This window comes from Cebus imitator, unplaced genomic scaffold, assembly GCF_001604975.1.
Source record: "Cebus imitator isolate Cc_AM_T3 unplaced genomic scaffold, Cebus_imitator-1.0 Scaffold31, whole genome shotgun sequence".
In the NCBI taxonomy this organism is placed as follows: domain Eukaryota; kingdom Metazoa; phylum Chordata; class Mammalia; order Primates; family Cebidae; genus Cebus; species Cebus imitator.
The window spans coordinates 8,928,595-8,953,269 of NW_016107346.1; the positions used below are offsets into that span (position 1 = coordinate 8,928,595).

At 39.4% G+C, this 24,675-nt stretch overlaps 1 protein-coding gene across 2 annotated transcripts in view; it reads right to left on the bottom strand.

The window, feature by feature from the left end:
• VWA3B (von Willebrand factor A domain containing 3B) overlaps window positions 1–24,675 on the bottom strand; it is a 232,069-nt gene that overhangs the window by 61,996 nt on the left and 145,398 nt on the right. Inside the window, exons 15-19 of one of the 2 annotated variants that reach the window (XM_037736937.1) lie at window positions 19,742–19,872; window positions 17,921–18,078; window positions 12,474–12,593; window positions 10,318–10,405; window positions 10,076–10,232 (exon numbers count right to left, since the gene is read on the bottom strand). In XM_037736937.1, coding sequence (XP_037592865.1) covers window positions 10,076–10,232; window positions 10,318–10,405; window positions 12,474–12,593; window positions 17,921–18,078; window positions 19,742–19,872 — 654 coding nt within the window. Of the gene's footprint in view, window positions 1–10,075; window positions 10,233–10,317; window positions 10,406–12,473; window positions 12,594–17,920; window positions 18,079–19,741; window positions 19,897–24,675 lie in introns of both variants that reach the window. The other variant, XM_037736936.1, reaches the window with a different exon arrangement.

The following is a 24,675-nucleotide window of genomic DNA, read 5'->3' on the forward strand; positions in this document are numbered from 1 at the left end:
ATCTGGCATTTCTCCCCCTGCTATCCCCCCCAGCTCCCCACCCCCCACCGTCCCTCCCCCATTTCCCCCCAACTGACCCCAGTGTGTAGTGCTCCGAAGAGGATATTTTTATTTGCTAAGGAGAATTTACTGTCAACAGAGACCTTTCTATCCAGCTAAACTATCATTCAACAGCAAAGAGATGTTTTTAGATATTAAAATATATACAGCTGAAACTGTTAAAAAATTTAATTAACTCTTGAAAGTTAAAAAAGATTACTGTATATGTTTGAAAGGCAAAAGTGAAACTCCAAATCACAGTGACAAGATTTTTTTGGGGGGAAGGGTTTTTAATGACTAATTAAAAGGTACTAAAATCCCCAAATGTGTTTGGGAGGAGAATAAAAATACAAAATACCGGCTGGGCGTGGTGGCTCATGCCTGTAACCCCAGCACTTTGGGAGATCGAGGTGAGCAGATCATGACGTCAGGAGATTGAGACCATCCTGGCCTGTTGGTGAAACTCTGTCTCTACTAAAATACAAGAAATTAGCCAGTCATGGTGGCGTGCACCTGTAATCCCAGTTACTCGGGGGGCTGAGGCAGGGGAATCACTGGAAGCCGGGAGGCAGAGGTTGCAGTGAGCTGAGATTGTGTCACTTCATTCTAGCCTGGCAATGGAGCAAGACTTCATCCGGAAAACAAGACAAAACAAAACAAAACACTACAAAATACCTTGGGACTTAGTTTAAAAAATTGTCATGTACATTAAAACTTTTAAAATAATCACTAAAGGAACAGAAATACAATCTACTGCTTCCACACAAGCAGCCGGCAGGTGAGGGCAGGGGAAGAGGGAATATAGACAACTTTATCCAACAAAAGGCAGGGAAGAAGAAAATAAAATGATATTTAACAGAAAGCACAAAAAATAACAGGTTAAAAAAAGTTCAAATATATTAGTATTTACAAAAAATGATATTGCACTTAATGGAAAAATAGAGCAGGAAAAAATAAATCAAGATAGGTAAAATCTCAAAAACATAATGTTAAAACAAATGGTAAGTTTCATAATGGTGCTTACAATCTAATACCATTTCTATAAAGTTTTAAACCTGTGGGACAATGTTTCAGTGCTTTTGTATTAAGAATATTAAAATATATATGAAAATTCATGCTAGGGTTTATCTGGAGAAGGAGGAATGGGAAGCGGAAGAAAAAGGGTTTATACAGGAGGATGCAGTTTTATCTGAAATGCTTTATTTTTAAAATAATGGAAACATTTAAAACATAGGTTTAAAACTATCAATAGTGGTTATTTCTAAAAACTGGGATTTCAAGACAAGTAAAGAAGGTAGATAACACTTTTACTTTTTACTGTATTGTTTCATTTTTTAAGTACATGTATTTAATTTTATAATTAAACCATCAAGACTAAAACAAACAATAGGCAAAGTTTTAGAAAACTGAAGAGAGAAAATAAGTTAAACTGCACAGTCCAATCTTGCTACTTAACAACCACATGAATTCACCATGTGGCTTCTGGACAATTCTTTTCAGAGAGAAGAAACCAGACAGTGGGCTGAAAGGTGGGAGGACTGAACTTTGAAAACAGAATGAAGCTTATAGAAATTAAAAAAAAAATCATCTCTGGAAATAGAGTTGTATGTCACATAAATCCTTAGAAGAAAAAAGGATCAGTCTCAACAAAGTGCAAGTCCCTTAGGCTTTTCTCTCCCTGGAAAAAATATCCCTTTAGAAGTCTGTAAATAGCTCTCCAAATTTGCCAAGTTTGGCACAACTGTAAATCAATACCACAGAAAAATTAGCAACATTACAGCATTTCACCATGATCAGCTTGACTCCTGACTTAATGTACTTAAGAAAAACCTACTGTTTAGTGTTCTACTTCCCTCTTTTGTGGATTTCACCCTCATGCCTTTCGTGGCCATTGTGTGCTTCAGTGTGGTAGTAGCTCAGATTTAGCTTGTGTGCACCCACTCTTCTTCCTTTCCACATGCAGATCCAGGGAAAGACAAAGTCATACTCCACACTTCGAGTCTGACATCTTAGTTTTTACAATATGGTGGCCATGTGGAGATCACAAGGAAATGTTCTCTTCATGATGTCAAATTTAGTGTGACTATGAGGTCATAAAGGGCATTCTCATAAGGACTTGGGGGACAGAATCATGGCACCCGAGCTTCTGTAAGAAAGCAAGTGGGGAGGGAGCTGAGGTTAATGAAGGCATCGAGAGCTCTATTTGAGAGGGAATAAAACTACCTGATCATGGCACCTTGAAATGTTTACTTATTACTGTTATTATGCAAATCAAACATAACTGACTAATGAGGGACTCTTCTGGATAATATTTGATTTTAAAAAGGGAGGCTTAAGGTATTACCTACTTTAATTCAATTCTCTTGAGGTTAACCTAGAAGCCTTATCAAATTGGTATGAATAATTACACCATGTGTGACAAGATTATAACTAGCAGAAAGGTAGAAGTAGCCATAGAGATGGGGATGGAGGATGCAGAGAGATAGTCACCGACCATAAAGGCAGAAGGAATTGCTGGGATGCATGAACAGGCCAATCTGGGCTGATTCTGTTAGAATTCTCCCCACTGTGAGAGGAAATACTCTGCAAGTAACCACTGTACTCAATAGTGATTATCAATAGTGACAATAACATTTATCCTTAGTCTCTGCCAGGCACTAAGCATGCTACATATTTTCTTATTCAAATCCTCTAGAGACAAATGCATTTAACTGCAATTTCATTATATGTCTTTCCTCATCACCAAACTTTATTCCCCTTTAAAATTATTAGTTTCTAGAAAAATACATGTACAAAATAATCATTTATTGAACAAATGAAAGACTAAAACTACATATCAATTAATGGCTGAGATTCAAAACTTCTTTTAAGTTTATCATATTATAAAACTTAATTTTTGGGATTCCACCAAATTTGAATTTTTTGTAGTGGAGGCATGAGATGAAATGTAACTGCTATTTAAGAGGTATTTGCTAAAAATATGGATAATGTGAAAAACAGTTTAAGAGATATATTTAGGTTACATAAGAAAACTATTCACAAATGATAAAAGAATTAAAATTGAAATACCATTTAGCAGTGGTTTTTGATATTTTTTTTGTTTTTACTGTTAACTGTTCTAAGGAATAGCAAAGAGATATAGGAAAATGAGCACTCTTTAAAATTCCAAGTAAACTGCCCCAAATGGGAGGAATAGTTAAGCAAACTGTAGTAATTTATATTACTGAGTGTTCATGTAATCACTAAAATTCATACCAAAATGGCTATTGTAAAAACAAAGTTCATAACATATGCCAAGCTAAGAACACAGAATACTGAACTGTACCACAGCTACTGATCATTAAAGTAGAAGAGGTAGAATTCCACCTGACAACATTCCAGCGGTGTTTAAAAGCAATAACAAAACATTTTGAAATTGAAAAAATACCGTGAAACTGGTGATTATCTATTCTTCAACCCTGACTGAATCCTCCACCTTCACTGTTTTTCAACTGTCAGTTCTTCCAATAAATATCCCAGAGCTTACTATCAGATTGGCCAAGGAGAGGTTCTGATTGGGTGTGTGTAATGGAAATGCAAAAGCTGTGCAAATCCCACACAGATGAATCTTTGAATGTAAATGCAATGGCTTTATAGATATTGCAGTTGTGCAAATGGCCAAGTGCCAAAACTTAAATGTCTGCCTATCAAACTGAAATCCCTACAAGTTCCATAGAACAAAGTGAAAGCAGGGCCACAAAATTAGCTGACAAATGGTGTGTCAATAATATCATTCATAAACCCATGAGAATATGTTACCACAGTACAAATTACATCTCACAGTTTTTCAGCTTAAACTTAGAAAATAAAACTTGATTCTCAATTTAAGTTTAAATTAATATATTTCAATTAAAACACTGAGCATTTAAACTGGTATAGTAGATAAGTATATGCCAGCATAGAACAATGCTCATGGATAGGTGATTTAAAAATGAAGATACAAAACACAATGTTTGATTTGACTTCATTATGATAAAAACAAAAACAAAGAACAAAGGGTTTAGATATGTATATAAAGAAAGTAAGAAGACCTGGCCAGATAACCATGAGGTGATGGAGTGGATGATAACTATTGCTTCTTTTTTGCTTATCTACATTTTCTAATTTTTCTATATAATGAATATATACATATGTAGGTTTTATGATAATTGTTCTAAATTGTAATTAAAAAGCTTTTCTATCAGTATATAGTTTTGTGTTCATTGCTATTATATTTAAAAGCAACAAAATGTCATGACTTGATAGCACCCCTAGCCTCTTTGCACTCAACATTCCTTGTCAGCTAAATGGTGAAATCAATAGCCACTTCACAGGTCACTCTAAATTTTAGATGAGATATTGGATGATATCAAATGCTTTACTCAGAACCTAGTATGTGATGAGGCTGCATCACATACTAGATTAGGGATCTTGCATGGTCCTTCAGGAGTAAATGACAGAGCTGGAGCACAAATCCAGGATATCTGGCTACAAAGCTATGTGCAGAACCCCGAGCAGGATGGACAACACAGGAAGTCTTGAAGGGATGCTGTAAAAGACATTACAATAACGATGATGATGATGGGTGATGATGTAGACTCTCCAGTGGTGCAGGCCCATCTTTCCAAATTATTTCAATGTTTTTCAAAGCAACCAGCAATAAAGAGCTTTAAATTTCAGGCTAATTATGTTGCTAAATCAGTCTTATTCTGTATATGACTTGGGGACAAGTTAATAGTTTTGAAAGAGCTAAGATAAAATTACCAAATCCATTTTGCATCTTGTAATGAAGAGTTGCTAGGGCAACCTCTTTGCTCAATACCTCATTTCCAAAGTGACCGATTTGATGCTGGTCCAGGAAACACTGAAAACCAAAACAGCATTGTGTTCCAGAAAAAGAAAGAGCCCATACATAAGTGATGAATGAAACAAAGAGCTGGGGACAAAGCCAGACACTGCTTTACAACTCTATGCAGACAGATGTGGCAGTGCACAGAACATAGGAGGAAGAGGCAATTAAGATTCTCAGTAAAGTGAGTTAAGATTCTAGTGTGTTTCCTTTTCAACTCCATTCTACTTTTTGTCTGCTTTTTCATAAAGGTCCAAATATCAAAAAGGTATACATCCCATGAAGTGGGAGATATTTTAGATTATTATTTTGTTATTCTTTCCATTTATAGCTGAGGGTGTCTTCCAGTCAGAGAAAATATTAGGTAATCAAAGATACAAACGTGCTTTGGATGTGAGATTGGGGATCACTGCAGCATATGCCTGTCATCACGATGAGTCTTAAGAATAAGGGCGGGCAAGTGTGCTGTGTAGTGCCTACCTATGTGCAGGTTGTCATGAGAACTCACAATGCCACAAAAGGCACCAAGCACGAGTGCCCTTGGGATGCACTTGAGAACGGTTCATCCCCTCCCCTTAGCTTTGTGTTCTAGAGGCAGAAGACTAGAATGTGCTCCTGAAGAACAGGACACTCATCCTTTATTTTCCTTCTGCTTGACATTCCAGGCTGGAGTCTGGAGAATCACTCTTGGCATTTTTCTCTCTCTCAGCCCCACATCACTGACTTGACTTTATAAAGAGCTTTGGGTCCATCCCCAGTGTTCCAGCCACACAGCCTACTGGTTCCAGCCACCTAGACTCTGCCTCCTGACTGACACCATCTCCCCAGCCTCATGCCTCTCCAACTGTTCTCTGTTAGCTAAAGCTCCAAATTAATCTCTCTCCTCTGCTAAAAACCCCTCCATTCCCCTCAGGATGAAGTTCAACATCCTTAACTCAATCAAGGCCCTTCCTTCACCAGCTTTATCACCTCCTCCTCTCACACTAAACTTCCTCTGGAATGACAAATGTTCTCTGTCCCTTAGGCTTCCTCAAAGCTCCTCCACTGCCTGGGACTCTCTTTCCCATCTCTCCACCTTCATACCTCCTTCTCTTCCCCTCCGGTCTGAGCTCGGATGCCACTAGCTAAGGCAAACCTTCTGTGGCAACTGAAACCAGGTTAGGGGTCTCTCCCGCATCTTCACTCAGCACTTCCCACTCGTCACATTGAACTAGAACTTCACTCATTTTCATTTTTATTTCTTCCTGAGACTGTCAGTTGTGCTTGGGGAGAAATGCTGGCTTTCCTGTTTGGCACTGTATTCTAGAGCCCAACCCAGGCATATAATAGGGCTTTAGATGTATTAAATAGTTTTATAATGAAAGCCAACATTTTAAGTGCCTACTAAGTACTTTCCACTGTATGTATTACTTCTTTTAATCCCATAACAACCTCAGAGTAGGCGTACTATTATTCATAGAGTATAGATATATCATATACATCTCAGAGAAAAAATTTCTAAATGTTGAACTGAATATTAAGTTTGCTTTTTCAGCATATGAGCCAATGAGGAAAGAATACACTGAATAAAGATCTTATGTCTACATACTACTTTCAGCGTTTTCAGAACATTTCTATACACCTAGGACTAATGATTTTCAAGTATTATACAGAGTTTCTCTTAGGAAGAGAGTATTATTTTACTCTGTCTGTGGACATATACTAGAGAAAATGTACAATGAATCTGGAGGATGATTTGAATTATCAAAATTTAAAATGCACATACCCTTTGGGTCCAGTCATCTGACTTGAGGGAATTTATTCTGGAGACAGATTTATACATGTGCCCAAAAATCTATGTGCAAAGAAACCCGTTACAGGAATGTTTGTAAGAGGGGAAGGAAGGACACAATGTAAATATCCATTCATAATGGGGAAGAACCTTGCAACTATAGGCATGAGACCATCTACCTGTGTGAAAAGAACTCTAAGACAAAATGTTTAAAATAGTTATAAAAATAGTAAATGTATATGGTATTATCTTATTCATGTTTATTAAAGTTCTTATGTGTCTGTGTATAATTGTGTATGTGTGCACATACTGACATATGCATACGTAGAAGAAGAATTGGAAATTCACAAAACTATTCAATGTGTTTCCTTCACGGATTGGAGTGGTTGTGAGAGAAGCCTCCTCTAAAGACTTCAGTATTGCTAAATTTCACATACTGAGAATTAGTCATATATTACTTATCAGATAAAAATAAAGTAGCCAATTAAAAATTAATTTCCCATTACATTTACATGATTTTACTCTTTGCTTTCAGGTCTGTTTTTCTTAACACTTTTCTCAGTGTATAATTAATATATGTTCAGAGTTCAAGTATTAGGATAAAAATTTTAAAGTACATTAAAAAAAAACCATACCTCTCCAACAATCTCACATCACCCAGCTAAACTGTTAACATTTTGGTAAAAGAAAAAAGGAAGGGAAAGAAAAAGTACCATGCCTGGATCAGTGACATGTACAACCAAATTTCTAACATACTATATACTCTGATTTTTTTCATTTAGCATATTTCATTTAGCGTGAGGGCTTTCAATCATGTCATTACTTATTCTTCAGACATGAGATATCTGATGAATGCATGACATTCCATTATATGAATTTGTGTTGTTTTCCATTGTTAGCTATAAGGCAGCAGTATTATTCTCTGCACATATTCTTCAGTATCTCTAATTATTTCCTTACACAGATTCCCAGTAATACATTAATTTACTGGGGTAAATTTAAGCCCTTAAGTCTTCTGAATATTTTACACTAAGAATGCACCAATTTATACTCTCACTAGCAAAATGTAAGTGTCCATTCCACCCTATCATTGCCATTACTGCTTATTAGTACTTTTTAACCTTACCAATTTGATGGGGGATGTGGTGTATAATTGATTTTCAATTTGTATTTTTAAGTGCATATATTTGGTTACCAGCAAGGTTAAATATTTTTGTATATGGTTTTGACTTTTTTTCTTTTTTTTCCTAAATTTTCCAGTGAGGTATTTATCATTTTCTCATTCCCTTATGATATGGATGCATGTGCCAGTGTGTTTGCACACTGAACACTAATTCATACACACACAGTGATTTATACTGACACACAAGGTAAGATATTACTTTATGACCCTTTTTGTCTGTCCTATGTGTTACAGGTATTTTTCTGAGATTTGCCTTTATTCTATACATATGTTTTTAAGCAAAATAACATTTTTACTTACTCAGCCTATAAATCTTTCCTTTATGGTTCTTCCTTGAATTTTATGCTTCTGTTTCCCTATCCTATCATATTTTTTTCAAGAAATTTACTTTTCACTCTAGCTCAGGTTGCTGGGACATTTAGAAGGAGGCACAATAAGCCCAAGAAAATTCTATTTCCAAGTATAGTTCACTAAACATATTTTGTCCCAAATAAAACTCAAGAATAGTAATATAACTGCAGAGAATACGAAGAAGTTATCTCCAAACCCCCCTAGAAGAAATATATCAGTGTTCAGTTTCTCTCTGTTGCTTCTAGAAGAAGTCACATTCAAGTGGTGAGTTGATAACTGACTAATCAGGTATAAATCAAATCTGCCAATCCCAAGGGTAATAGCCACGGACAGGACCAAGCACCTTGAGACAAAGCAGCCAGGAACCAGCCTAGAGGAGAACACACACACAGCCTCTGGAGGGAGAGTCATTGGTCATGCCAAACTAGGAGGCAGGTGAGCCACCATGGGTGATAATTTTTTAAATGTGCTAATAGAAAAAAAATTCACCAATTCGTCTGCTTCTTCCAATACATCAAATCTCAGCTATTTCAAGGCCAGTTATTTTTTTAAAAAACTTTCTCCTGCCTTTGATCTTTTCAACTTCTTTTTATGGAAAATTTCAAATGCACAAAAAAGCAGAAAGAATAGTAAAACTACCCTCCTCATCAAGCCTTATTCAAATGTAACAATGATCAACACATGGTCAATCTATTTTATCTACTTCCTCCCCTGCCCCACCCCGACTCCCACCACTCCAATTATTATAAAGCAAACCCCAAGCATCGTATCATTTCCTCTGTAAAGATTTCAGCAGGAGACAGGTCTTTTAAGGATATTGTTTCCATTCAGCGACTGCAAAGACTGAAATGTTTCTATTTAAATCATTAGTTGCTGTTGTATTTGCCAGGAACCACTGAAGTTCAGTCTTCATGTTCTCATTTTTTTGGTGTTCTTCATCCTGCTGCAGTCCGACCGGAGATTAGCTGTTCCACTGAAATTATTCTTGTAAAGATGAGCATTTCCTTGTTGCCAAATTAAGTGCTAAGTTTTCTGTACTTTGTTGACCTTCCTCCACATTTAACCTACCACGCCCTCCTATTGGAAGCTGTTTTTCTCCTCTCCGGACCTGCCTAGGGCAGTCTGGTGGTTCTTTTGCTAGCATGTGGCTTGCTCACTTGCTCTCTTAACTTTTTCCTTTGAAGGCTATTTGATGCAAAAGATGCCACTCAATTTAGGAAGAGAAGGTAAGCAAAGGAAGGACATAATCTCTCACAAGTCCTCCCTTTCCTTTCATAAGGAATGATATTTGATGTTCCCTTATGACTCTGACCTAGAGTTTTCAAACATTTCTGCAGCCCGACTCTTCTATCCATTATCAGTGAACCATGAAGTGCCAACCCAGCAGAGGTCAGTTTCCTCTCAGCTTAAAAAGAGAATTTTTATTTTCATTGTTTTTGAGACAAGATCTCGCTTTGTCACCCAGGCAATCATTGCTCACTGCAGCCTCAACCTCTCGGGCTCAAGCGATCCTCCCACCTCAGTCCCCCAAGTAGCTGGGACTACAGGTGTGTGCCACCATGCCTGGCTAATTTTTGTACTTTTTGTAGAAACAGGGTTTTACAATGTTGCCCAGGCTGGTCTCGAACTCCTGGATTCAAGGGATCTGCCCACCTCAGTCTCCCAAAGTGCTGGGATTAAAGGCATGAGCCACCACGCCCAAATTCTTAAGAGACTCTCTCTCCCTTTTACTGCCTTTACAAATATTTTTCCCCCAATGGCTAAAATACATTTCTGTTACAACCATGTAAGAAATTGGACTGCTTTTCATTTGAGCAGAAAATGAAAATGACCTCAAGTAGGGACATATAGACAATCAGCTTACCTCATCAAAGACCTTAGACATGACATGCTTGTCCAGGACAGGAACATAGGTGGAGCTGTGGGGGACCGCCGCCACTGACAAGGCATCCATGAGGGTGAGTTTCTTGGCAACCAAGCCATAGGTCTTGAGCCAGTTTTCTGAAGACACATCTGAAGAACTAAGAATACAAGGTGGTGTTTTAAATTTAATGATTAACCAACAAAAGCGTAACAGAACTGTCTTCGTCAAATTAAATAACTCACTTGTGGTCATAAACCTGGCTTCCTTCTTGGGTCACCCTTTCTGATGACTGGTCATCCAGACACTCCTCAGCCAGCAGGATGCTCATGTCTGTGGAAGGGGAAGGCAGTTGTATGTTTTCCTCATATATGGGTTTTACATAAAATGCAAAGGGATCACACCTGTCTTGGTTCAGCTGTGAGTGAGAGTTAATAAATGGACCACATTTCTGAGAACATATCTTGATCTGTCAGAGCAGCCTCTCAGGCAAGTTCCCTTTGCAATTACAGACCAATGCATGGGTAAATACAGCACTACATTGTTTTGAGGCAATGAGACATATTCATTCTTTCATTCGGAAAACACACATCTCTAAAAAGTGTTCAATAAAAACACCATTAACCGATGATTGCTCAGTATCAACCTTTGAGATTCCTCCAAATTACACAAGAGAGCCTTGATCAACATTTTCATTTCTGATAGATTGTTTTGTGGTTCTTCAGCTTTATGTAGAAAACCAAAAAACCTGTTAGGTCTTGTTTAGTTGCATGTTCAAATTTTCAAATTAATATTTGGGCTTTTAAATATATCTTTATATAAAAGTGTATTTATAAATGAAAAAGGATATTTGTTGAAAGAGCTGCATTCAGAAGGAGGCGTGTTGTTGGATGTGAGCTAGTTAAATAGCTAAGAAATCACATCCCAATCATTGTCTGAAAAGCCCTTTAAGGCATGTGCATGCAGACCACTTAGGAGATGTGGCAGGTTAACTGAAAGTGAGCCACCGTGCCCGGCCAAAATCCCAGCACTTTGGTAGGCCAAGGCGGGTGGATCACCCGAGGTCAGGAGTTTGAGACAAGCCTGACCAATATGGTGAAACCCCATATCTACTAAAAATACAAAAAATATCTGGAACTTGTAATCCCAGATACTTGGGAAGCTGAGACAGGAGAATCGCTTGAGCTGGGGAGGCAGAGGTTTCAGTGAGCCAGGGTCCTGCCCCTGCACTCCAGCCTGAGTAACAGAGTGAGACCCTGTCTCAAAAAAAAAAATTGAGGAAAAGACATCACACAGATCAGCACTGAAGAAAGCAGGGTTCAATTAAACAATGACTGAGGAGCCACAGGTGTACATTTGCCACTCAGCCACTTCCTACTCCCTAAGGGATTGTGTGTATGTGTGTATTGAACTGGGATTTTTAATTTATCAACTATTTGAAATATAAGAATAATATTACAGGTATCAAACTTTTCAATAAAAGTATTACTTTAATATTAATAATTTTATCAATAGTAATAAAAATTGAGTGGAAAAAAATCACATTTTCCTCATATGCAGTCCCCAAAAGGCTGACAATTTGGAGCAGAGAGGGGCTCATCTGATAGCATCATCCATTAAATAAAGGGAAGAAAATAAACCAACTATGAAAAATGACAGTTTAAAAATCAAATCATGGAGGGCCAGTGTCTGGTAGAGGACTTTTGGCCCCGTTCCCCAGCCATGTGGAAAGGGCCTAATTCCCGAAAAGGAAGGCCCTTCCTCCCCCACAGGGAGGGTCCCTTATCTCACTCTATCCTGGCCCGGCCCAAGACCAGCAACCTTCCCGCCCAGCGGCCCACTGAACCAATCACCATCCGCCCCACCAGCTCTCCTGTAACCTCCCGTCCCACAAGCTCCCGCCCGGCAGGCTTCCTGCCCAGCAATCAACCTAGCCAATTACTACCTGCCAGATCAGCTCTCCTACCGCCCCAGGCCCTCTGTCCCTATAAAGTCAACCGAACAAAGAAAGCGCGCGCGATTCATCCCCGTCCACCTGAGTCGCCCGGAGATCCCAATAAAGTCGGTACCGGCCACCACGCGTCCTGCCTCATGTCTACTGGGGGCCTGCCTCCATGGGTTGGGGTCCCACAATCAGGGGTCGCACTGCCAGCAGCAGGACCATAGTTATGTGAGCCACGTGTGTATTGAGCACCCAGGCACAATAAGCACAAGGCCGGCTCTCAGAAAATCCAGGTCATAATGCAGGCAGACCTGACTTACAAGGGATTCCTTTGAATAGGAAGCAATCTGGGCTTATTTAAAATATGATTTACCCAACATATCTACACCCAGGCCTTTCTGGAACAGGTACACTGGGGAAAGGGAGGCTGGCTGGCCACAGAGACTCTTTTCGGCTTGCCTTTGTCACTTAGAGCAGTCCTCCGGCTGCTGGCATTGGAGAGGCCGTCCTTCCTTTTATTGCAAGCTGAGCTCCTGAGGGAGGACATCTGGTTTCTGAGCAGGCTGGTTTTGGTTGATTCTGTTGGTATCACAGGGAGAAATTAAAGGAATTGGGGATGGAAGGAGATACTTTATTAGATACAACTATTTTATCAGCTCCTTAAAGTAAGAATGCAACCTTAGTTTCCCAATCCTCCTAGGGTGGTGCTGCCACAAACTGAATGCTCCGGGATGTCCTGCTCCCTTTATCTGAATTTAAGCTGGGCCTCTCTTGCATAGAAGCCAGCTTCCATGCTCATTCAGGCTGTCAGCAGAACCCAGCTCCTTGCAGTTGTAAGGCTGAGGCCCCATTTCCTTGCTGGCTGTAACCCAGGGGCCTCTCTCAGCTGCTTAAAGCACCCATATTACTTCTCACACAACTCTTCTGTCTTCAAGCCAGTAATAGCACATTGAATTCCTCTTGTGGTTTAAATCTCTCTTTCTCTTCTTCCACCAGCTGGAAATAGCTTCTGCTTTTCACGGCTCCCACAGTTACACTGGACCCACCTAGATAACCCTGTCTAGGTCAGCATAACCTGGTCATGAGAGTGACGTCTCATCATATTCAAAGGTTGCAAGGTTTAGGGTAGGACATCTTTGGTAAGCCATTCTAGAAATTCTGCCCACCACAATTGCTGTCCAGATCTTTATGTTATTTTCTACACTCTGATGTGTCCCTTCTACAGGCAAATGACAACTTAGCAAATATTGACCTTGAATCTGTGGCTTTAGAGGACAATGAGCCTACACCGAGTCATCTTGACTACTTTTTATATTTGATAACACAAACCACAGTAATTGTAAGTGTAGTCTGTACTTCATAATTTAGAGGCCTTAGAAGTACCTAGTGTTGTATTTGACCGGAGCGTAGAAAGTTATCACCAAGACAAAAGTATGCCAGATTGCAGGGTCATTTATTATGCTGGCGACCACAGAGGACTCATGTCTCTCCAACCTGTGGTGCCAAAAGGAGGGTGCCACGATTTTTTATACCCGAAAAATCACCTTGGGAGTGGGGGTGAGGGGCGGGGATGGGGATGAAAAGGTTTCGGACATTCCAAGGGCTAGGGGATTCTGTGATTCACCTCCTGGGTGGAGACAAGGGCGGGGGTGTCCGGACATTCCAAGGGCCAGGGGACTTTTGTCATTCTGTTTGTTACTTCAGTGGTTTACAGAAGTCAAGATATACATTTGTTTACACATCGTCTGGGTGGTGATAGAAGTCACAGATTTTAGCAGTTACTGATAAGAAAAGGTAAGCAGCTTTACATAGTTTTGCAGAACAAACTAGCAGTTCTTTTTTTTTTTTTTTGAGATGGAGTTTCGCTCTTGATACCCAGGCTGGAGTGCAATGGCGCAATCTCGGCTCACCGCAACCTCCGCCTCCTGGGTTCAGGCAATTCTCCTGCCTCAGCCTCCTGAGTAGCTGGGATTACAGGCATGCGCCACCATGCCCAGCTAATTTTTTGTATTTTTAGTAGAGACGGGGTTTCACCATGTTGACCAGGATGGTCTCGATCTCTTGACCTCGTGATCCACCCGCCTCGGCCTCCCAAAGTGCTGGGATTACAGGCGTGAGCCACCGCGCCCGGCCACAAACTAGCAGTTCTATTTACAGAGGCCAAGGACAGTAGTTATTGTGAGGAGAATGGGGCAGCCATTTCAACTTATTTAAAAAACAGTTTTGCATTTTATAAAATAGTTTTGCTCCGGTTCTGGCTCTAGGCCAGCACAATATCACACTAGAACCAAGGCTTTATGTCAGCATTCATGAATGAAATGTGTCTTTGTTCTCACTGGGAGAAGACTTACCCTCTCCTACAAGATACTAGATAGTTAGAGTGACGATTAGCTAGTAATCTGCAAATGGGTATCTTTCATACAGAAAAGTAACACCAGTGGTCTCCGTGCATAGAGAAGGAGTGTGCTATACGTAATCATTGTTTTTATAGGCAAGGAAAGGGTGAGCCCTGCCTTGGTTGTCTCTGTACCCAGGAGCTGAGAAAGCTAAATTTTCTTAGGAGCTATGTCTGTGAGAGAAAGACAACAATCCAAATCAGAGAACTGAGCTCCTGCTGCTGTCCACAGTGGCAGGCCACCTTGACCAACACTGCCAGGCAGAACAATTTATGTGAGCCAAATGAAAATGAATTTATGTCTCTAAACATAAAAAATACCATTCCCAAAAGCCACAAATGTGGAATGAATCTGGCAGTGGATTCAAGCATTTAGCTCCTCCCCTGACTCTGTGGGATCAGTCATGGCATTTCATCACTCCTCAACATCACAAATGGAAACAAAACAGAAACTCAGCATATGATTGTCTCCCAACACCAAACGTCCCAAATCTAAGTGAAATGGTGGCAGTGACAATAGACCATTAAAATGTTTAAGACAAGTAGCAACTCTGGCAAAACTCAGATTCATTGGAGCAGGCAGACAGGACTGGAAAAAGGGACGCAGCCACACCAGGGACCAGTGTGGGAAGCCTGTTTGTTCCCATGTAACACACTGCTCCCTTGTACAGAGATAGCAGAAGCATGTGGACAGATCCTGCAGGAGGGGCCAATCTCCAGTTAGTGGCCCATTCCAGGAACCCTCTTGGTCCCTGTGGGTTCAAGGCCCTCTTCCCCTGCCAGCAACATGGCGACACTCTAGAGACAGCACTGGGGGAAGCTGCTGCAACTCTCCCCTCGGAGACACCTAACATCCTGGTCTGAGGGGATCCCAGCTGCCAGCTCAGGCAGCACCAACAGGGACCAGTAGGAGCCCCAGGAACACCAGAAAAAACAAGCACCAAAATATTTAACAATATCACGCAGCCTGTGAAAATTCAATTGCCATCAGAACCACAGCCCACAAAAGTAGGTCAAGGCCCACATGCTAAATTTAAACAGGGTGACTACTTTATAAAATAAAATACTTAAATGAGATGCAGAGTTCCTAACATAATAGACAAAACGTCCAGGATACTATCAAAAATCACCCATCATATCAATAACTAGAAAAACAATCACACCTTGAATCAGAAAAAGCAAATGCATGATGCTAACACCAAAGGAAGCTACACATAAAAGTGCTTCAACAACTAATTACACATTCTCTGGAAACAAATGAACAGATAGAAAGAAAAGCAAGAAAATCTCTAGCTAGACAGAAAAAGTCAGAAAGAGAGAAGAGAGATCAGAGCACTAATATTGAAAATGAAATAGAGTTCATTGCTTAAGATCTTGCAGCCATTTAAGAGCTAACAAAGGTATACAGTAAACAAATTTGCCTTCAAAAATTTGATAAATTAGAAAAAATAGACCAATTACTCAAAAACCACAAACTGCCAAAACTCAACCAAGATGAAATGGACAATATCCTTAAAACCATTACAGAAATTGCATTCATAATAAAAAATCTGGAAAACAAGTCCCAAGGCCCAAATGGCTCCATGATAACTTTACTAAATATTCAAAGAAGAATTACATCAATTTCTTCCAGGAACAGAAAAGGAGGGACAATTTTCCAACCCAATTGCGAGGACAGTAGTAGCTTGATACCAAAGCTGGATGAAGATAATACTAAAAAAGAATAAATAAACTATAGATCAATAGCTTTCATGAACTTTGATACTAAAATCCACAACAAAATATTAGCAAATGGAATCTAGCAATGTATTAAAAGAATTCTGCACCGAGACTAAGAGGGAAATATTCTGATATATACAAGGCTGCTTCCACATTTGAAAATCAATTGATGTCATTCACCATTTTGATAGACTAAAGATGAAAAATCCTGTATCAACTGACACAGAAAAAACATTTGATAAAATCCAGCACCCATTCATGATAAAAACTCTCAGAAAGCTAGAAATGTGTGGATCTTCCTCAACTGGATAAAAATTTTAATTTTTTTCTAGAAGTTTTATAGTTTTCCATTTTACATTTAAGTCCATGGTCCATGCGAAGTTAAGGCCAAGTTTCTTTTCCTTTTTTGTATGTAGATCTTGTTTCAGCATCTTTGTTGAAAAGGCTATATTACCTCCATTGAGTTAATTTTGTACCTTTGTCAAAAGCATTTGGGTCTATTTGTGTGGGTTAAATCTAGGCTCAATTCTGCCTATCCCCCTGCTAATACCACACTGTCTTGATTGATGTGGTTATGTGGTAAGCCTTAATATCGAGTACAGTGATTTCTCCAACTTTATTTTCTTTTTCAAAATTATTTTAGCTATTCTAGAACCTGAAGTTTCTGTACATATTTTAAAATATGCTTGTGTTTATAAAAACATTTTGGGGATTCTATTAGGAATTTCATTAAAACTATAGATAAATGAGGTGAGAATTGTCATCTATCACACCAATTCGTTCAACCTATGAACAGGGTGTCTCAATTTACTTAGGTCTTCTTTAGTGTCTTACAGCAGAATTCTATAATTTTCAGCATACAGATTCTGCCTATACTTTGTTACATGTTATTTCATTTTATTTGGAGCAATTATGGATGACTTTAATATAGGTTGCTGCATGTTCACTGTTAGCATATCAAAATGCAATTGTCCTTGTGTGTCCTGTAGTCAGACACCTTGCTCAACTCAGTAGCTAATTTTGGTACATCCCTTGCTGTTTTCTACATAGACAATATGATGTCTGCAAATAAGGAAGTTTTATTTCTTCCTCTCCACGCTTTCTGGCTTTATTTCTTCTTGCCTTGTTGCAGTCGCTAGACTTCCCATGCTATGTTGAATAGGGTGGTGAGAGTAGGCATCCTTTCCCCCAATTTTACGGAGAAATAATTCAGTCTTTCACCATTTAGCTTGATTTTAGCTGTAGGAAGAGTGTGCAAGGAAGGTGGGTGTGGTTATAAAAGGGCAGCGTGAAGGATCCCTGTGGTGAAGGGACTCTTCTGTACCTTGGCTCTAGTGGTAGAAACACAAGCCTACACATGTGATAAAACTGTGTAGACCTAAACACAGACTGTCAGACACACACACACACACACTCTCTCTCTCTCTCTCACACACACACACACACACACACACGCACTTTCTCTCTCTCAGTCTCTCTCTCTCTCTCTCTCACAGGTACCAGTAAAACTGGGACAATTTGAATAAGACCTGTGGATTGTATAAATATCAATATCTTAGTTTCAATGTTGTACTATTATTTTGCAAGATGTTACCTACCATTGGGGAAAAGAGGATGAAGGGTAGGTATATATTAGACCATGTGAATGTACAATTATTTTCATACAAATATTAATTTTAAAAACCCATAGGTTTAGTGCTTTTTAAAAATATTATGTGGGTTTAGGTTTATTCTGTCTTCTTTCCTTGAAGAGAAACCAGCAAAAGAGTCAAGCCATTTTGTTCACTGATACCTGCATGGAGGACTTTCTTTTTCTGAACCTTTTGATCGGAAAGGCCCCATGGTCCCTTCAACATATTCAGGGATGAAGTTTGTGTTGAACTGACATCAGGTTGAGGCTTTGCACATATTTCTGGGGTTGAAACCATAGAACAGATTTCTTTTTGATGCCTGTTTTGATTTAGATTAAAAGTGGAGCAAAAAAAGAGAGAGAAAAGAAAATTTTCATCAAGAAGGCAGAGTTAAGTCAATACATTCATGTTGAACACTGTAAACTTAAAGAAGTGAGCCTTCCCCCATCTGGGTTAATATAAAAATAGTCATTTATCCCTGACCCATGCAGAAGAGTGGATGGGGCCCAGCCTTCGAGTCAGAAGATACAGCCCACATCACAGGTCTGGCCCTTCCTGGCTCTGTGACCTCAGTCAAGTCACTCAGTCGTCTCTAAACTTCTTCACTTTCCTCATCTATCAACTGCAGGAAACGTCACCTGAGCACATATAGTGACTACGTGGGGCTGACGCGAGGATTTATAGGAGGGAAAGCCAGTTATAAGCAAGTAAGCACTGCAGAAACCCATTCTCTAACCAAGTGTCTACGAGCAAGCGCTTATAAAAGCCAGAGACAGGAACTCCTGCCTTGGACCTCCCATGCTGGCACCAGATCGCAGGGAACCATTCTGGAGAATGGAGGGATTCCAGAAATGCTTGCGTGTTTTCCCAGACATGACCTTCTCTGAAGCTCTCAAGGCAGCAGCCATAGAAAGGAAAACTTCTAGAGCAACCTTCTGCTCCAACACTGTGACGTGTGCCCTCCCTCCTGCACTGTCCCTCAATGTCTCCGTGAAGCACCTGCCCCGGGTTCCATAGCCCTCTGGGGTCTGTGCCTGCACTGTGCCCCCATGGCAGAAGGAACCAGGCTGACATTGGTCTGTGCACCTCAGTTCTCTTACTGCATGGTTTCTACTCAACAAAAGGCTTCTCATTGACTTGATTCTTAGTTTATTTGTTCAAATGTTTGAAGTTTAGAAGCTCTGTCTATGCTTTCCCAAATACTTAAAAAACAATGCCATAAAATCTCATTATAAGATGGCCATTATAACATTTACCTCTTTTTACTGATTCCACAGTCATGCCTTACCTTAAGCCCATACAAATGCTTAATTTGCTAATAGGAAGGCAGTAAATTTTGTTGAACAAGAAATTCTGATTAATAAATGTATTTTCATTTTCCCCCCAATTTTCTATCATTCTTTCAAATAAAAAAGACACCCTCCAGGCAGGGTAGGCTGTGACACTTGAATATCTGGAAAACATTAAATCATTTTAATAAGATTTGCAAAGCACTAATTAGAAACATATTAGAATATAGGATGGGAGCAGACACAAGAAATCATCTATCCCAAACCCCACCGCCATGGCCACTATTTTGAAGATGAGGAAACAGAGACCCACGCAGTGGAGAGGTGTGGAGGGAGGTCCAGGTCCCACCACAGTCACACAGAGGGAAGTCCAGGCCTTGGCCTCCTGATCCCTGAGTCAGAGCTCCCCTCCCACACAGCGCTCCTATCTGTGCTGTCACTGCTTGGGTCTGGGGACCTGTCCACACTGTGTGGAGAACATAAAGGGAAATATGTGGCCTCCTCAAACCCAAGATTAAAGTTATTAAATTATTAATTCTCTTTGCTTAAAAAAATCCTAACTTAGCCATACTATGGGATTCTTTTCACTAAAAGAAATTTCATGAGGCATTGCCGAAAGGACGAGGGCCCAGGGGGCAGCCCCAGCTCTGGAGAGGCCCCAGCGCAGGGAGACAGGCGGGCCGGGGTGCTCACTTGCTGTCCCCATCCTTTCCTGCATTGTACCACCAGTCCATGATCAAGGACTCGGAATAAAGGTCTTGTATCTTCTCCAGGTCACGGTAACCCTGTTCCATTTCCTCATCTAAAAGGGTCAGATCTTCATTCTGCCAAAATGAGAAGGGAGTATGCTGTGAGACTAGAGAAAAAGAGCTCAAATTCCAAACACATTTCTTTCCTTTTCTTCTTAGAGACAAGACCACTATGTTGCCCACGCTAGTCTTGAGCTCCTGGGCTGAAGTCATCCTCTTGTCTTGGCCTCCTGAGTACCTGGGACTACAGCACACGGCCAGCAAATTTCAAACACTTCCAACAGAAAGCCAACTGTATCAGGAAAAGAAGAATCTAAAGAATGTTATGTTGTTCTTATCCCATTTTTAGCCAGCTTTATTTACACATAATTCACATACAATAAACTCAACATGTGTAAAATGTACCATTTGAAAAGTTTGACATTCACACCTGTGAAATCATTCTTACAATCAAGATAATGAACATATTTGTCGCCCCCAAATTCCCTTGTGCCCCACTGTAAATCTGCCCACCCTCTTACAAGCCCTCTCCCTCAATTCTCAAGGAACTATCCAATGGCTTTCTGTCACTACACATTAGATTCAGTTTTCAATAATTTTATATAAATGGAATCATACAGAAATTCCTTTTTTTCTGACTCTCTTCGCTTGCATGATTATTTTAAGATCCACCCGTGTTGTAGCATGAATCAATAGTTCATTAGTTTCTTATTGCTGAGCTGGATTCTACTGTATACTACTAATAAGTACCACAATTTATTTATGCATTCATCTGTTAATGTTGTTTTCAGGTTTGGGCTATTATAAATGCAGCTACAAACATTTGCATACAAGCCTTTGCATGGACATCGGGTTTCACTCCTCCTGAATAAATATCTAGAAGTAGAATGATCGGACTGTGTGGTTTGTGATGTTAAGGTCCTTCACGTCCCTTGACAGCCGTATTCCTAGATGTTTTATTCTCTTTGTTGCAATTGTGAATGAGCGTTCATTCATGATTTGGCTCTCTGCTTGTCTATTGTTGGAGTATAGAAATGCTGTGATTTTTGCAAGTTGATTCTGTATCTCAGGATACAAAATCTCAACTTGGCTGAAGTTGCTTATCAGCTTAAGGAATTTTTGGGCTGAGATGATGGGGTTTTCTAAATATACAATCATGTCATCTGGAAACAGAGACAATTTGACTTTCTCTCTTCATATTTGTATATCTTTATTTCTTTCTCTTGCCTGATTGCCTTGGCCAGAACCTCCAATACTATGTTGAATAGGAGTGGTGAGACAGGGCATCCTGGCTTGTGCCTGTTTTCAAAGGGAATGCTTCCGGCTTTTGCCCATTCAGTATGATATTGGCTATGGGTTTGTCACAAATAGCTCTTATTATTTTAATATATGTTTCATCAATACCTAGTTTATAGAAAGTTATTAACATGAAGGGATGTTGAATTTTACGATGTTGACCCTCTTTTCATGTGCTAGGTTTTTTTTGTAGATCTCCTGGGGTTTTTTTTAAAGTAGATAATATGTTACCTACAAATAAAAAGTTATGTTTCTTCCTTTCCAATCTGTATGCTTTTTATTTCTTGTCTTGCCTTGTTGCCATGGTTAGAACTTCCAGTAGTATATTGAATCAGAGTGGTGAGAATAGATGTCCTTGACTCGCTTCTAATCTTAAGGGGAAATCATTCAGTATTTCACTATTAAGTATGACTTTAGCTGTATGTGCTTTATTGATGTTCTTTTTTTATTATTATACTTTAAGTTCTGGTGTACATGTGCAGATCGTGCAGGATTGTTACATAGGTATACACATGCCATGGTTGTTTACTGCATCCATCCCCCTGTTATCCACATTAGGTATTTCTCCTAATGTTTCCCTCCCCAATCCTCCCACCCCCTGCTGTCCCTCCCCTAGCTCTCCCACCCCTCAACAAGCCCCATTGTGTGATGTTCCTCTCCCTGTGTCCATGTGTTCTCATTGTTCAGCAACCACTTATGAGTGAGAACATGCAGTGTTTGGTTTTCTGTTCTTGTGTCAGTTTGCTGAGAATGATGGTTTCCAGTTTCATTCATGTACCTGCAAAAGACATGAACTCATCTTTTTTATGGCTGCATAGTATTCCATGGTATGTATGTGCCACATTTTCTTTATCCAATCTATTACTCATGGGCATTTGGGTTGGTTCCAGGTCTTTGCTATCATGAACCGTGCTGCAATGAACATACGTGTGTACGTGTCTTTATAAAAGAATGATTTATACTTCTTTGGGTATTTACCCAGGAATGAGATTGCTGGGTCAAATGGAATTTCTATTTCTAGGTCCTTGAGGAATTGCCACACTGTCTTCCACAACAGTTGAACTAATTTACACTCCTACCAACACTGTAAAACTGTTCCTATGTCTCCACATCCTCTCCAGCATCTGTTGTCTCCAATTTTTTAATGATCGCCATTCTAAGTGGCATGAGATGGTATCTCAATGTGGTTTTGATTTGCATTTCTCTAATGACCAGTGATGATGAGCATTTTTTCATATGTTTGTTGGCTGCATAAATGTCTTCTTTTGAAAAGTTTCTGTTCATATCCTTTACCCACTTTTTGATGGGGTTGTTTTTTTTGTATATTTGTTTTAGTTCTTTGTAGATTCCGATTATTAGCCCTTTGTCAGATGGTTATATTGCAAATTTTTTTTCCCATTCTGTAGGTTGCCAGTTCACTCTAATAATATTTTCTTTTGCTGTACAGAAGCTCTTAAGTTTAAGTAGATCCCATTTGTCTATTTTGGCTTTTGGTGCCATTGCTTTTGGTGTTTTAGTCATAAAGTCCTTGCCTATGTCTATGTCCTGAATGATTTTGCCTAGGTTTTCTTCTAGGGTTTTTATGGTGTTAGGTCTTATGTTTAAATCTTTAGTCCATCTGGAGTTAATTTTTGTAGAAGGTGTAAGGAAGGGGTCCAGTTTTAGCTTTCTGCACATGGCTAGCCAGTTTTCCCAACACCACTGATTAAACAGGGAATCCTTTCCCCATTGCTAGTTTTTGTCAGGTTTGTCAAAGATCAGATGGTTGTAGATGTGTGGCATTACTTCTAGGGCCTCTGTTCTGTTCCATTGGTCTATATCTCTGTTTTGGTACTAGTACCATGCTGTTTTGATTACTGTAGCCTTGCAGTATAGTTTGAAGTCAGGTAGCCTGATGCCTCTAGCTTTGTTTTTTTCACTTAGTATTGTCTTGGCTATGTGGGCTCTTTTTTAGTTCCATATGAAGTTTAAGGTTATTTTTTTCCAGTTATGTGAAGAAGGTCTATGGTAGCTTGATGGGGATAGCATTGACTCCATAAATTACTGTGGGCGGTATGGCCATTTGCACGATATTGATTCATTCTAACCACGAACATGGAATGTTTTTCCATCTGTTTGTGTCCTCTCTTATTTCCTTGTTCTTATTAAGGAAATTCTCCTCTATTTCTATTTTGCTGAGAGTTTTAATTATGAATGGTGTGGAATCTGGCCTGTTGATATGCTGGATTATACTAATATATTTTCTAATGTTGAAACAATTAATTACAAATTTCTTGAAACAAATGAACAAACATTTCCAATATATAAGAAGAAATAGTTAGGTGTGTTGGCTGACACCTGTAAACCCAGCGCATTAGGAGGCCAAGGAGAGTGGCTCACTTGAGGTCAGGAGTTGGAGACCAGCCTGGCCAACCTGGCAAAACCCCACCTGTATTAAAAATACTAAATTAGCTGGGCATGGTGACTGATGCCTATGTAATCCCAGCTACCCAGGAGACTGAGGCAGAAGAATCACTTGAATCCTGGAGGCAGAGGTTGCAGTGAGCTGAGATAGCACCACTGCACTCCAGCCTGGGTGATAGAGGGAGACTCCATCTCAAAAAAAAAAAAAAAAAAAAGAATATTCTTGTATATATGGAATAAATCCCCCTTGATCGTAGTGTATAATTTGTAATATATTGCTGGATTCATTTTACTAATATTCTGTTGGTGATTTTTGCATGATATATTTCAACAAATCTTTTTAGCTGAACCTACCTATGTAGAACCTGAAGTGAGTTTCTTGAAAGCAACATATAGTTTGGTTGTGTTCTTTTTTTCTTTAATTTACTCTTCCAGTATCTGTCTTTTGATTGGTGTAATTAGACCATTAATTTAAAAAGTAATTAAATTAAAAAGTGCATGTTAGCACTTACTTCCAGTATTTTATGATTTGTTTTCTCTGGTCTCATTCCTCTGTTTCTCGTTCGTTGCCTTCCTTTGGGTTAAACTTTTTAAAAAAATTATTTACAGAGTTTTTGAGTGTAGCCCTTTGTATGGTTTTTGTAATAAATTCTGTCAGTGTGGCAGCATATATATGTGACTTAGAACAGTCTCCAGCATCAACATTTTACTCCTTCAATGGAAATATGTAAACATCACTTCCATTTAGGTCCCTTTAACTTCTCCAACTTTAAATATTATTGTCTTCAGTGTTAGGTGATGTTATAACTTTTGTTTCAATCATTAAAAATATGATTTGTAAATCTCACAAAGAAAAGGATAGATCTATTATATCTTTCTATATTTCTGCTCTTTCTTCTTTTTTATTTTACTTTCTGGGGTACATGTGCAGGTCATGCAGGGTTGTTTCATAAGTGCATACTATATCTGGCATTTCTCCCCATGTTATCCCTCCCCACCCTTCCCACCCCCTGCTGTCCCTCCCCTACCCCCCCCCAACTGACCCCAGTGTGTGATGCTCCTCTCCCTGAGTCCATGTGTTCTTATGGTTCAACACCCGCCTATGAGTGAGAACATGTTATGTTTGGTTTTCTGTTCTTGTGTCAGTTTGCTGAGAATGATGGTTTCCAGATTCATCCA